Below are 14,513 nucleotides of genomic sequence, written 5' to 3' on the forward strand. Positions count from 1 at the left end.
TTGTTTGTCTCTGGCCTTTTATATCCAAGTGCTGGTTGTCACAGCTCCACCTTAGCTGTCATCACTCCATCATTTGTCTCTGCTGTATGGCTCTGCTCTCTTCACCAGTGACGCTGGTGTCCTGGTCCATTTAGCTGCTGCTCCCAGGGGAGCCTATCTGACCTCTTCTGTGATTCTCTTACCCAGAAGATGCCCTATGTTCTCTCAGCTGAGTTGGCAGTACCAAACTTTTTAGCTGAAACAATAAAGGGCAGATAGTTAACAATGAGATTATCCTGGAATCGTTCAAGTGTAATATAGTTGGGGTTTGCTGGTTTTAAGGTATGTACAGCAGTCTGGGCACGTGATTGTGCCTTTCTCCTTCCTCTCTCCAGATGTCACTTGTTTTCACAGCCTGTGGGGCTGCACAGCCCATGTGCAGTGCTCCTGCAGTGGGATTTCTGGCTGCTTTTGCAGTGTAAATTTTCAGTAATGTCAGAAAGGTAACAGCTACCAAAATGATGGCAGTTTCTTTTTCTAAGCACTGCAGTCCAGATGTTAACAATGGTATAGCACAGGTAAGAAATGCTGTTTTCTCCTCATGTTGTTTTGCAATGGAAACACTCCAGAATATGTGATAAAGGCCAAAACCGCTGCAGTACTTGGGTACAAACCCGGGAGCAAAGAAAGGAATTGTCGTCTCAAGTCATTACTGATCTTGGAGAGACCTGCAGCATTATTGTCACAGGCATTTTATATTAAAGTTTGGGTTTTTAGAGGCATTCTGGAACTGTATAAAGAGCCCTTTTCACTGACATCACATCATGCTTGTTATAATGTGAATGGCATCATTACAGTTCTCTCATTAACATCATAATGGCTCTGGAGGAACAGTGAGTGAAAACCCCAGCAAATGGAGTAGCGTGGCAATGTATAGTAGTCTTACTGTGTAAAACTGCATACGAAAAAAGTTTGACATTTTAACCTTCAGGCTGCTGTAGATGCCTCAGGGTGTCCTCACACTGCGTGCGTTTGGCTGACAGAAATGGAAAAATTGTGGTAGCCTAAGGATGGAGGGCTGGGTTCAATAAAGAACTGTGCCTGGCTTCCATGCCACTGGAGCCCACACAAGGCTCCCAAATGGATTTTTCAAAATTGAATCCAGCCCTAAGTGTCAACCTTTTGCTGTAATTTTATACAGCAAACGTATTGTATACTCAAATGTACATCTCTCATCCTTTATTTCCAGTGGTGTTAATGGAAATGTAACAATGCTTGTGCTGTTCTGCAAAGACTCCTTGAAATGAGCGGGATTTGGGATGAAATCCCTGCACGACGTATGATAATGTAATATAAATGGGTTGGGCTTATGGCTGGAGGACGATGAGATCTGGTTCTATTTCTGGCTCTAACACTGACTTGCTGCATGACTTCTGGCAAGATACTCAGAAGGGGATTTTTATTTTTTTTTTTTACACCCTTAATGAGGAGAAATAGTAGGTTGGCTGTTCAGGAGCAATGCCAGAAGTCCTGCTTGTGAGCTATGTCCAGTAGCACTTTCTCAGTAAATATCACCTTGTACTACTTCAGGCTTTCAGTTTTGCCACATCCAGCTTCACCTTCCAGGAGGCTGAGTCTTCCCATGTGCTCAGTGCTCGCAGCTCCCTTCCCACTCACTTGCAGCAGCTGGAAATCAGTGCTTCTGAAAATCAAATGGGAATAAATAGCATGCCCACAGTCACAAGCCCTTTTAACAGGCTGGTTCTGCGTGCTGAAGCAATTCCTTTGCTACAGAATGGGGCTTGTTTTGGAGCTGAGTGCCACCTATACAATTTTGTGACACATGCTGAGACCTATAAGCTTGGTTTGGGGCTTTGGTTTTCTGACTGTTGAGGGTTTTGTCTCCTACCTCTATTATTTATGCCTTATTTTTATACAATTTGGAAACATGGAGAATGTGCATGGACAGTAGCAATTCATAGAAGTTAACTGGCCTGCTGCTATTAATTTTGCATGCTGTGAATAGCAGAAGCAGTTCATTTACTTCGTTGCCTTTCCAGAGTACTCAGTTTTTCAAGATAAATCAACAGCGCTGGGCAGAAGGCATCCCAACATATCCTTCCTTCCATCATTCCCGTATGATTTTGCTGAAGCATAGAAAGACTCATTTTTGTCATGAAATAGGTTTAACAGAAATCACAGTCAAGCTCTCCAGTTCTTATTTAAAAAATTATCCACTAAGTGATGCTGAATTCATCACGAGGAAAGAGATCCTGACTTTACCAAAGCAGCAAAGAGTTTTTTCCAACCCTTATTCTCTGAGGACAAACACTGAGTGTTGACATCACGCCAACATGAGAAGATTGATGTCTCCTTGTGAGTGATTCCTGGGTGCAGATTAATGAGAAGAGTCCACAAGTGCTTTCTAATGCCAGCGTAATCTTTTCAGCCACAAAATATATTACTTTTTAGCTGTTACTTGGGCCACTTTTTGGCCCTGCTCTTAGGTCAGCAGACTGACTGACCTGGTGTTTCAACCAGTCTTTCCATGTGTTGGTACTCAGCTGGTAACAAAAGGTGCAGGGAATAAATAATATATATTGTCTGTGTATATATTGTCTGTGTCATGGATAACTTCCCATGGGCAGGCCTGTGGGCTTCCCATTCCCTGTGTCATTGGTCCTTTGCCCAGGAAAAGCAAGATGGCACTAATTGGCCACAGCAAGAAAATGACTGAGGGGCATATGCTGTGCATGATCAGAAGTTTGATTCTGAGGGGTCTGGGCATCTTTCAGTATGATCACAGTGTGGTCTGGTGGCCTGTCCACAGGCAAGCTGCTCAGGGATTTCAGCTGACTTTCCCTTCAGCCCCCATTTTCTGCCCCTAAGAGGAGCACAGGGCAGACCCACAAACACAGGCAGGCTTCTGAGGAACACAAAGTTAGCACATGCTGGAAGCCCGTTTTTTAATGAAGTAGCAGCCTTGTGCATTCTTCCAGGATTTAAGAAAACAACCGGCAGATGTGAATGATTTATTTTTCCTCCCTCTTCGGCTGCGGTTTATTTTTTTCCTCTTGTTAGAGAGCGCTCAGCTGCTAACACAAACAATTGCTGGAATTCCACCTGCCCACCTGCGGCCCCTCCTCCTGGCTGCTTGCTCGGGCCCTCGTCTTCTCTCCGGGAGGGCTGCACCGTGGGGCAACTACATCCCGCTTTCTTCGAGAGAGGAGGAAGAGGAGGAGGAAGGAGAGGGAGGGGCCGGGCTGTGTCTGGGCGCATTGTTCCGCGCTCTTCTGCCAAGAAGTAGGTGACTATGAACTCATCCTTTGCCCCTCGCAGAAAGTTTGCTCCCTCCCTTCCCCTCCCCTCCGCTCCCGCCTGCTGTCGCGGCAGGAGGCAGCTCGCAGCCTGGCGCTGGCCCCGGAGTCCCCGCTCCTGCTTAATATTCCGCCCGCTCCGCCGATGTTGTGCTTGGCTCCGGTGGGACTGCAACTCACGGCTTGAAACCGGAGCCAATTTTCTGTCTTAGTCTCGCAGTGTTTTGACTGGAGGCAGATCCAGTTCAGTCCAATCGGGGCTAGTGGAAACAACTACCTAAGTCTCTGCTGTCTGTTCTGTTTGGGAGGGAAGAAAGAAGAAAAGGAAGGAAGGCGATCCCCAACTGCTGGGCGCGCTCTCTCTCGCACACAGGCACCCCCTGCACACTCACACACTCACCACACACACACACACACACACACACACACACACACACACACACATACACACACACACACACACACACACACGGAGGCACCCGCACGGCAGGCACAGGCACACCACACACACACACACACTCTCACACACAGACACAGACTCGCACACCCCTCGGTGCCGAGCGCGCCGTGCCAGCACCGCCGGGAGAGGATGGGAAGCGAGTGAGCGGATCCGTGCCGGTGTGTGAGCCCCGCCGGGGACGGGGACAGGGGGCTGCGGGAGGGGTGGGGGGAGTGCGCAAAAACTCCCGGTGCCGGGGACCCTGCGCCTTTTGTGCCAGAGAGGAGCTGCGTCTTTTTCAAGGTCTTTTTCCTGCCATAATTAGGAAGAAAAAAAAAAGTGTGTCTATATAAGATATATATGCGTGTGTTTTTTCACACAGGCGTTCGTAGAGGTATGACTGCCAGGGGGGCATGGGAGGCGGAACACAGCGGGGGAGGTGGGGGGCTAGTGGGGTGTCAGTGAAGGGGGTGCCGGGCGTTTACTGTGCTGCTTCGCTTCCAGGTGCAGGCGCCCGCAATGACCCTGGTGCTGCCCATGCAGCGGCTGGGCCGCCCCATCGCCGCCGAGGGAGCCGCCGACCTCGCCGCCTACCGCGCCCTCTGGCAGCCGCCCTGCTGCGGACGACCCGGCCCTGGCCCCAGCCCCGGCCCCACCGCCCCGGCCCCGCAGCCCCCGGCCCCTCCGGCCCCCGGGACCCCCGCCCCAGGTAGGCACCGCCGGGGCCGCCCCGATTCCCCCCGGCGGGCAGGGGGGGACGGAGGTTTGTCCGCCGAGGGAGGCGAGGCCGCTCCGTCGGCTGACGGCGGGCGGGGGCAGAAAGTGGGGGGATCCCTGACCTTCCCCCGGGGTGGGGGGCCGAGAGCGGCGGGGCCGCAGGTGCGCGGGGTTCTCCGTCGCACCTGGCCCCTCCGGGGCGATGGGGAAGGCGGGCAGGCAGGCGGGAGCCGGCGGGGAAGGCAGGCAGCTGCCCGCCTGGCCGGCGGCGGGCGGGAATGGAAGTTTTCCCGAAGCCGGGTGTCCTGAGGACGGCAGCTGCCCCTCTGCCCAGCTGCCTGCTAGAAAAGCCCCGGGCAGCCCGAGCCGGGGCGCCGGGCGAGCTATGTGTTAGGCAGGTGAGGGGTTTATTTCTGGTGGCTGTGACTGTATATGTGAAAATAGGCGGTGGAGTTCTGGAGCGCGAAGGGAAATGAAAAGTATTTTGTTTGGAGAACCTCCGGCAAACCGCATGTCATTTGTCATATCTGATTTATTACCCACAGGATCACATTACAGGGGAATTTCAAATCCTGTAACAACATCCAAGATCACATACTTTAAAAGGAAATATGTGGAAGAAGAGGATTTTCATCCACCACTCAGCAGCTGTACACATAAAGTATGTTTTCTAATAGTCATTATTTTTATTCTGGTTTTCAAATGCTTAGTAACACTTGATTGACCCATTTCCAGAAGGTTGAAATACTCTGCTGAAATTAGGGGAGTGATCCAGCTGTTAGCTCAGAAACAAATAGTTGTCACATTCTCATATTTATTGTTTTATTGTCATCGAATTGCTTAAGAAGCAAAGGCTTCATTTATAACAACTGTAAATGAAAATGCTGGAAATAACTTTCAGACTATTTGGTTCCTAGATAGTTTATATCATGCTTACAGAAACAGCTCCCTAACAGCATTTGAACAGCAGATACAAGAAACATGAAGAAAAAGGGCCCATGATTCGCCACTTAATTCAAAACTTTTTCCAGTAGAGGAAATAGTAATAGGTTCCATGTACCCCAAATGGGTTACAGATCTTCAAGAAAAAACAAATAATTCGGGAAGTGAGTACAAGCTCCTTCAGTATCTAATCCTGTTTATTAAAAAGCTAGTAATTCCAAAAGAACAAATTAATAAATGAAAGAATATTTTTTTTTTATGAGAGCTGTCAGGAAAAGGATTAGAGAATTTCCCAGGCCAGTGAATACATAAATTGAAATATAACTTCTTTTTTGAGAGAGAGAGATTTTATGCTCTTGTTCATTAAGAGTTCAGTCCTGTCGGGAACTGAAGCCCTGAATACCATGTTCAGTTTTGGGCCCTTCACTATAAGAAGGGTGTTGCAGTGCTGGAAGGTGTCTGGAGAAGGACAGCAAAGCTAGCGAAGGGCCTGGAGAACAATTCTTGTGAGGAGTGTCTGAGGGAACTGGGGGTGTTTGGCTCAGAGAAAAGGAGAATGAGGGGAGACCTTATCACTCTTTTCAGTTACCTGAAAGGAGATTGTAGCAGTGTGGGTGTTGTTCTCTTCTGCCAAGTTACAAGTGATAGAACGAAAGGAAATGGCCTCAAGTTGTGCCAGGGGAGGTTTAGGTTTTATATTAGGAAAAATTTCTTCAAGCATTGGAACAGGCTGCCCAGGGAAATGGTGGAGTCACCATCCCTGGAGCTATTTGGAAGACTTGCAGATGTGGTGCTTAGGGATACAGCTCAGTGGTGGACTTTGCAATGTGCTTGGTTAACAGTTGGACTTGATCGTAAAGTTTTTTTCTAATCAAAATATGTCTATGATTCTATGAATTGAATGCCTGGATTTATTTGCTTAAGAATAGCTCATGCCTTGAGATACCATCCTTACCTTGCTGGATTGTACCTGTCCCATGGCAGTCCCGTGCTATCCAGGTGCTGCTGGCAACAGAGAGGACAAAATAACCTGACTAAAGCAGAGGTTAGGGGAGGCAATGGTACCACAGGAGCCCCAGAGCCTCTTCACCTGCATCAGAGAGGCAGCCTTCTGATACGTGAGGAGAACTGAGTGCCTCATCCCTGCCACAGACACTGGGTGGGGAGATGGGATCCAATGTCCCCGGAGGGATTTCTGCAGAGGAGAGGTGAACAGTAATGCCGAGCTCACTTCCGAAGGGCCTTAGAGTTACCAAAGGAATTTTCAGTTACAAATAGTGTTGGCTGGAAGCAAGAACCTGACCGGGAAGGTGAAAAACTCTGCGCAGTAAATTCCAGAAGGTGTCGGTTCTGCTGCCAGAGCAATAAATAAATAGCACCAAGGGTGTTGAAAAATGTGCTCTGCTTAGTGAGCGTGTCTCCCACATGTCACATCACTCTCTGATTCCAGCCAGGCTTTTTTCTTGGCTAGACTGTTGGATTTTTCTGTCAGTGATTGTTTTCCTCATAAAGAAGACGAATAGTTACTTACTCCTTTCTAACAGCATAAAAATCAGTTGGAGAGGTATTGGTAGGACAGACCTGTCCCAGACATCGTTTTGTGCTGTCATAGAGGTGAATCATGTTGGGAACCGTGGGTCACCCGTTTCTTCTCTTCAGCACAGATGTGTTCTCTGCTTTGCAACACAGAGCTCTGGGGAAAGGAGGATGCCCACCAGATTCCTTCAGATTTCTTACCTCTGCTTTCCAATAAAGAAAGACTTATGTTTTGATATTCCTTGTTCTGAATAGGGTATGAAGGTAGGGCCTAGAGCTCCTCTCCAGAGGGCTGTTGGCAAACATTTGTGGTGGAAAGCCTTTGACAGCTTGTTCCTACTGGTGGCCCTCCAGGATGTATCTTCAGAACGATCCCAGTTCAAGGCTTACTGGCCTGCTCCAGGCTTTTATGGCTTCACTGACTATTGCTGCAGCAGGTATAAAGGACACAAATGAAACTATAGGCTTAATATAATTTAAAATGAGTCATTTATTATAGAAAATTACTCTCTCTAACAAAGAAGAGCTTCATCTGTGAACATTTGTGAAAACACAGCCAATTTTGGGTTTTATGAGGCACTGTGCTTCTGCTAAGCCCTGCAGACAGGACCAGGCTGTGGAAAGAGCTAGAGGGCTGAGAAGAGCTGAATGGATGTGAAAAGCAGCTGTGCTTTAAGCTCTTTCAGTCCTCATAGCTACGACTTCCACTCTGCAAAAATGCTGTAACCATGTGGGAAAGGGAAGAGAATGATCAAGCCACAGATGGGGGAGATTTAGAGCAGCCTCTCTTTGTGCTGTGCTGCTCTCCTCCTACGCAAACCAAATTCTTACTAAAAATGAAAATTAGTTAATAGTGCTTACAGTAGCATGCATTGCCCCCTCTCTTATTTTGATTCCCAGGGTAGCAATTACAGTGCAGAATCGGGGGCCTCCCAGGGGCAGTAACCTGCTCATGCTCACAGTGCTGAGAAAGGGAGTACTGGAAGGACCATGGAAAGGAGAACAAATCTGTGGGCAGCGAGCCAGGATTTCTGCAAATCCCTATCCTCTCTTAATTTCCTGACCTTGTCCCTGCCTATCAGCGTTCCCACCGGTCCTGTAGAGCACAGGGTGTGTAGTACACAGGCCAACAGCTGCTCTCCAGATGCTGTGATGCTTTGAGATGGGTTTCTCCCTGCCTCCCTCCCTGCGTTCACAAGAGCAGTATTAGGGAGTGTGGCAAATGGAGACCCCCTTGCTGGAGGGCCTTTGCCATAAAATGCTGCTTGAGGTGATGGCTGTTGGCTGCATCTTTCTAAACTTGAGGCTGTGGGAGGGCACCTTAACTTGTCTGCAGAGCTTTGTAGAAGCCCCCCAGGCGGTAATGGAATTGGGTCCATTGACATCAAAAAGACCCCCAGCTGCATCACTGCAGCAAAGCAGCACAACAGTATCATGGTTTAGCCCCAAATGCAAACAAGGAGCCAGATCAGTGCATCTGGATTTCACTCTCCTATCCTGGATTTGTGCCCTGTGATTGCCTCTATGGTGTAACACTCGAGCGCTTACCTCCTAAACCCGGGTGGATGCTGCGGCCAAAAAAAAGCAGGTCCTCAGCTGGAAGGTTGTGCAAAATGAAAAGCCAGTCTTATGTGTCTCAGAATGAGGAAAGTAGTGGCACAGGGGGAACACTTTGCTTAATTTTCTTTCTCCTTGCCTGGAACATTTTTTTCTGTCTTTTGCATTTTCAGACAATCTCTGTGTTTGAGGAGCGGGCCCACATTCTTTACATGTCTTTGGAAAAGCTGAAATTCATTGATGATCCTGAAGTCTACCTGCGGAGATCCGTCCTCATCAACAATCTGATGAAGAGAATCCATGGAGAAATCATCATGCAAAACAACTGGTGCTTCTCCACCTGCTCCTTCAGTGGCACCTCTCCACAAGAGTGGTTTGTGCCTCAGGACTGTCCGTACAGAAAACGCCTTCGGATGGCGAAGGAGGAGTATGAAAAGCTCCAAACGTGCTGCTTCTATCAAGAGTGTGGCAGTCACTATTTAAATCTACCCTACTCTGTTAATGATAGTACAGAAAATACTTCCTCCTCTTCTTCCTCCTCCTCCTCCTCCTCCTCCCCCTCCATTTCTTTGCCAAGCTGTTCCCAGCAGGTGGATTATGACATTGGCAGCGCCCCTTCTTACAGGAGCGACGACCAGATACCTGCTAATGAAATATTCATCACTAATGCCAGGTCTCACAGTAATCAGGAAAAGGCAAAATTTACTGACGAGAAAGAAGGTAATGAACCTGAGCAAGAGAGTGTCACTCTAAACTGTGAACCTGTAAGAGGCACCCATGCTCTTGAATGTAAAGGCAAATTTTATGACTATTTTGAGACTGGATGCAATGACAAGAGCAACACAACTGAATCTTGGAAAAAATCTTTAAGGAAAAAGGAATCTATACCGAGTAATAAAACGTGCTGCAGCAAAGGAAGTAAAATATGAGGCATCTGTTTTGCTCTGCTGAAGCATGCGCAGCATGTTTTGTTCGTCTATCAAATTTTTATTTTGAATTGATTTTTTTATAGTTTTCTACAAATGATACAATCATGCCACAAACATTACATGTAGTTTTAAGTGACTGGGGAGCAGATTGTATAAAGCATCTCTATGATCTGCATCAGCGGGCTATTTATAAATATGGAGACTTCATAAAGAATGCAGTTGTGTCACTGTTCAGCACTGTAGTCTGTACAGCTATGGTGTAGCTTTTGTTACTGAAAATACCAATCAGCCAGATGGGGAAAACATATCGTTTCATATGTCCCCACCCCCAAGAAGTCTGCCATTAATTAAGAAGAACCTCCATTATGTTTACCAAGGAATTAGAAGTCTGGTAAACAAATTGATGCTACCAGCAAGGGTGATGTGCTCCGTTACTCAGTATTTGTTCCAAGAAAGAACTGTCTACGTGGACTGGGAATTTACATTTTGTACTGATACTCTCAAATTCCCGGATTCAGCATCTTTTTCAACTGACAAAATAGGACATAGCATAAAGAAATAACCTGTTTGTGGGATCTTAATCAGAAACACAACATGCAGCTCAAGTTCTTGCACGTTTTCACCTCGGCTGTAGTAACTAATGAAGCTTGTTGTTATACAGGGCAGGTTTTTTTTTGGTGCCTTACTTTTTGTCTTAATTTTTGCCAGCGTGAAAATTAAGTATAAATCAGTGATACAGCAGGGATTTAACCTAAATAGAGAAAAACCCAACCCCACAGGGTGGATCAATATTATTAGAAACCTTTAACCTTTGAAGTACTGAGTTCAACTTCTTATTCAAACATCTCTGTTCTTCCCTTTTGATGCTCAATTGCTTTTTGATTTGCCATCCTTCGGAAGGGATTTAAGAAACAATAGAGAGATGTCTCTTGTAAACAAGCATTGGATGCTTCAGTGTTTCTATGGCAACTGTCTGTTGCTGGGGCTCTTTTTTTTTTCCTTCTTCGTATAATGAAGTTCATGAACCAGTGGCATGTTTTATACTTTATTCTGTTTTGCATAATTTCTCTCTTTTAGATTGCAAAAGCATGCGGGAATTTTTCTATGACTTTTGCTGTTGATTTAAAAAAAAAAACAAACAAGAAAGCAAAAAGCACAATGTTAACTGATAATGTGGCGATAAACCATGATTTTATCTAAATGAATGTAAGGGGTTTAATTTTTAAAAAAGAACATTTTGGAGAAATGAGCTGAGATTTCAGTGGCTAAGGACGACATTTAGTCATCCCTAGGTAGACTGTTTGACAAAGTGTACTGTTAAAAGTGCCCAGAAGACATGAATCGGGGTTGGACCAACAGTATTTTGGATCTTAGATCCACCTAATTAATTAGTTCCCACAGTCCCCATAACAACTGGCAGGATGTGCTTGCCAAAATAGCCACATCCAAGCCATGGCTGACTCATAATAGCTGCCTGTTCCCACGGCACTGTGTATCCAAGTGGCCTCTTCTCTGCTTGGTTCTTGCTCAAAGGGTGAACTTCACCTTTGTTCTGGGGGAGCAGCCAGCTCCATGCAGGGCACCAGGGTGCCTGGAGGGACACAGCCCTGGGCTGTCCCTGGTTTGGTGCTGGAGTCAGCTGGGTTGGAGACCTTCAGCTCTGGATTTCACACCTTCAGCCTGAGTCTTCCTGGACTGTGGTTGTTTTGGGTAGCATGCACACCCCACAGTCATGTTTGCAGACTGGATGGGTTTTGTGACAAGTTCCCCCAATCAAGCAAGGTGAGTACAGAGAGAATATCTAGGATGTAAATCAATGATAACCTTTATGTGGTCTGGAGAGTTGGAACTGACATGGGCTTGTAAGGGTTATCCTGGTGAAGAACAACAAATAAAGTACAAATCCCACCTGATTTCTCCAAGACAGAAACTTTTTTTTATGAACGATAATATGAATATAGATCTCATTCATACAGTGTATGAGTAGGATCATCATTTAGACATTTGTCCAAAAGGACCAGTTTTTTAAAAAATGATTTTTCTTGTGTTATACCCAGATAGTCTCTTAATGTCTGCTCTTTTCCAATATTTGATAAACACTTGATGTTTTAAGCTTAATTATTAGATGCTTGTATACTAATGTGTTGTTGTAGTAAAGTGACATTTCATTGATATATATTTATTAAAATGACCAAAATTCATTTTAATTTTACATCTCCAATGGCTACTGGGTCCTTCCCGCCATCCTCGCCTTTCTCACCTATGAAAATGCCATTTAATCAAATTTCTCCCTGATGAAGCGCTTAGGTTGTAGTTGAATGTGCACCTGAAGTTGAGTCTAGGACAGAACTCAGCCCTATCAGGGTTTCAGGAGCCTTTAGGACAGTCTGAAGGTGCACTAAGAAGCATCAGACTTCAGTGCAGATTTGTGTACAGCCAAGGATAATGCCTGGCCAAATGCTGCCCAAACTACAAATTGTCTTAACACTGTTGAGGGAGCTAAAAGCTTTCTGACCCCAAGGAGCTCCTTGGTCTTTGAGAGCAAGCCCACATATATAACTCATTGCAGTTTTCTCAGTCAAATTTGCACCAGCTGAAGTCTCTACTCTGACCTCTCCAACAACTTCTTTAGTTCCAGAGATACCTAGAAATTAACCTGTTACAGCTCTGGACACTCTTATTATATGAGTGTTGTCAGGAGCTGTAAGGCATGAAATGGCATTTAATTTATGAAGGCTGGCCTAAAGCTAAGTGGTCTTTCCTGCCTTTCTCCATACCCTACCTCACAAAATGATGGCCAAATACTGAAAGTAGATGTATTGGACTCAGGGGTCCACTGAGTTATCCTGTTTGATTCAGAGGAGACCGAGATATTTTGTGTTAGAAAAGGGAGCTGGAAACACCCTTGTCCAGTTGCCAGAAATACAGTAGACCTTGATAGGATTTCCAACCTGGGTCAGGCTGAATGAATTTCATGGCTTAAGTTTGTTTTGATTTATGGCTTGTGCTGAGTGTAAACCAGATAGGTCTTCTCTCTAGTGCACACTCCAGTACTAAGGATGTTTTGCTAGTATCACAAATTTCAAGAACTGGTTCTTTTCCAAGATTACATTAATGCCTTTCATCCATATGTCACATGCAGAACTCCTAAATGAGTGCTCCTGAACCTGATCCTAGTCTACCTGCCTGGAAGAACTGGACAGAAGTGCTTTTCTCCAGGGAGATTGTTTCACTCTCATAAGATACTTTGCTCCTAGAGTGGAAGACTATAAAGTACTGTGCCTTTCAGCAGGCTAATCCCTGCTTATGATGGTACTTCAATAATACATGGAAAACAGCAACAGAAAAAGATGTTTCTGTTGTCAAGTCTATTTTACTGACATGGGAACAGAAGTGCTATTTTATCTTCATGATCACTTTCCACCAGGTAATACATTCCCCTTGGAAATGTGTAGTTCATTTTCAAACTGTGCAGCCTAATATCATTGTGCTTCATTTATACTTAATACTTTGGGTAAAATTTTTAGTATTTTTACTGGATTAGCTAAACTGTTGAAACAGCTTAACAGGGTTACTGAAGCATTCCCAGCACTCAAATAGCCTCAGCTGGCACCGATTTGCAATGCCAGCGTAGCAGCTGGCTCTGCAGAGAAAACAAACGCAGGCTGAGCCGCAGAAATAAAGTGTTTCTTTCAGCCCTGAAGGTGTTACACCCCAAAGCAAAGTTGTGGTAAAGAGATGTTTTTCACATTTCATCTTCCTGTGGGCCCTCCACCCTCCTGTGTCTCTCATCTACTTGTTCTTTCACTGAAGACCATGAGATGCTGCTGGAGGGGTACACTGGGTGCCATCACCCTTTGGGGTTGCACAGGAGAAGCTGGGAGCTGGTTCAGAGCTGCAGCTTGATCTAGAGGGGAATTTGAACAAAGTAACCTGGCTGCACTGGTCTTGCTGCTTTGTGGCCCCTCTGGAGACCCACCATGCCAGTTGCAACCCAGTCAGCTAAATGGTCTTTCCAGCTGCTGGTAGCTCACACTGCCGGGGTGATACGGATCTGGTGATCAGAGGGCTGTGGCTGGAGCAGAGAGGTGAAGGTGTCTGCACTCAACTTCTAGTCTGCATTCAACTCCTGGCCTTTCATTGCAGTCTTGAGATAAAGACTATAGCCAGAGGTGTAGCAAAAGCAATTGCTGCTTACTCATGCCAGAAGCCTTGATAAAAGAAGTTTCTTGGGTGTTCTGACAAAAAAAAAACAAAAACAAAAACCACACCAAAAAAACCCCACAAGCCAGACAGTCATATCCGAGAAAGGTTTGAACTGCTGTGGGGTAAAGGCTTCATGCAGCATTTTTATTCTGCAAATGTAACTCTCACATGGAAGCCTCCCACAGGCACCTAACACTGTTCATTGCCTGCCCCTTGCTTTGCAACCCCTCGAAGAAAGGGGCTGCCCTTGCTTTCTTAAGGAAACCTTTTGGGCTCTTTAATGCTGGCATGAGTTGTTACGCAGCTGTGTGAAACACCCTGAGAGGGTGTGCAGAGCCTGCTAAAAGATTGCAGCCAGGAAAGCAGTGCAAAGGCTCTTGCTGGAAATGTTAGATGTGAATCTTCCACAAGGCATCCCATGTAACAGCCAAGCCGCTCAGTCACAACTACTTGGAATACACAGCAATTTCCTGTGTTTTTTCAATCTCACTTTAACTTCTCTGACAGATGGGGAGAGATGACTAAACCGAGGGAGTTTACAAAAGTTCGTCTTGTGGTGTTTGCAAACTGTCTCTGTGAGGTCCATTTTCTCTAATGTAAACACAGCCGTGGCAGGGTGCCGAGAGCCTTTGCAGCAGCTAATCCTGCTCAGTTTAGGGCTGCTCATGAGAGGTGTACCGGCCGGGTCTGCAGCAGGGAACCGAGCCCGAACCAGCCCTGGGGCTGGGGAGTGTTGGGATGAGCCCTCCACTCCCCTTGGCTCTCCACAGAGAGGACTGAGCTTGCAGCTGTGGCTGCAAGGCCAGACTGAAATTACCGCTCAGGGTCAGCTGCTTCCCGTGTCAAGTGGCCTGGGGTCAGGTGTGGAAGGTTAGATTAAACTCTAGGGGA

The 14,513-nt window shown here is 46.2% G+C and overlaps 1 protein-coding gene across 1 annotated transcript; it reads left to right on the forward strand.

Moving 5' to 3' along the window:
* The first annotated feature begins 3,770 nt into the window (after positions 1-3,770).
* On the forward strand, positions 3,771-11,628 carry SERTAD4 (SERTA domain containing 4). Its single transcript, XM_071739550.1, has 4 exons — positions 3,771-3,914; positions 4,240-4,444; positions 4,998-5,113; positions 8,661-11,628. The coding sequence occupies exons 2-4, from the start codon at positions 4,255-4,257 to the stop codon at positions 9,414-9,416; spliced, it is 1,062 nt and encodes a 353-aa protein (XP_071595651.1). The 5' UTR covers positions 3,771-3,914; positions 4,240-4,254; the 3' UTR covers positions 9,417-11,628.
* The last annotated feature ends 2,885 nt before the right edge of the window (positions 11,629-14,513 follow it).

The sequence above is a fragment of the Heliangelus exortis genome, chromosome 3 (genome assembly GCF_036169615.1).
Source record: "Heliangelus exortis chromosome 3, bHelExo1.hap1, whole genome shotgun sequence".
In the NCBI taxonomy this organism is placed as follows: Eukaryota; Metazoa; Chordata; class Aves; order Apodiformes; family Trochilidae; genus Heliangelus; species Heliangelus exortis.

Bases quoted from the DNA above. Each gene is read 5' to 3' on its own strand.
- SERTAD4 (XM_071739550.1), top strand. From the start codon at position 4,255: ATGACCCTGGTGCTGCCCATGCAGCGGCTGGGCCGCCCCATCGCCGCC. The intron at 4,445-4,997 runs GTAGGCACCGCC...TATTACCCACAG, and splicing joins CCCCGGGACCCCCGCCCCAG to GATCACATTACAGGGGAATT. The intron at 5,114-8,660 runs GTATGTTTTCTA...TTGCATTTTCAG, and splicing joins TCAGCAGCTGTACACATAAA to ACAATCTCTGTGTTTGAGGA.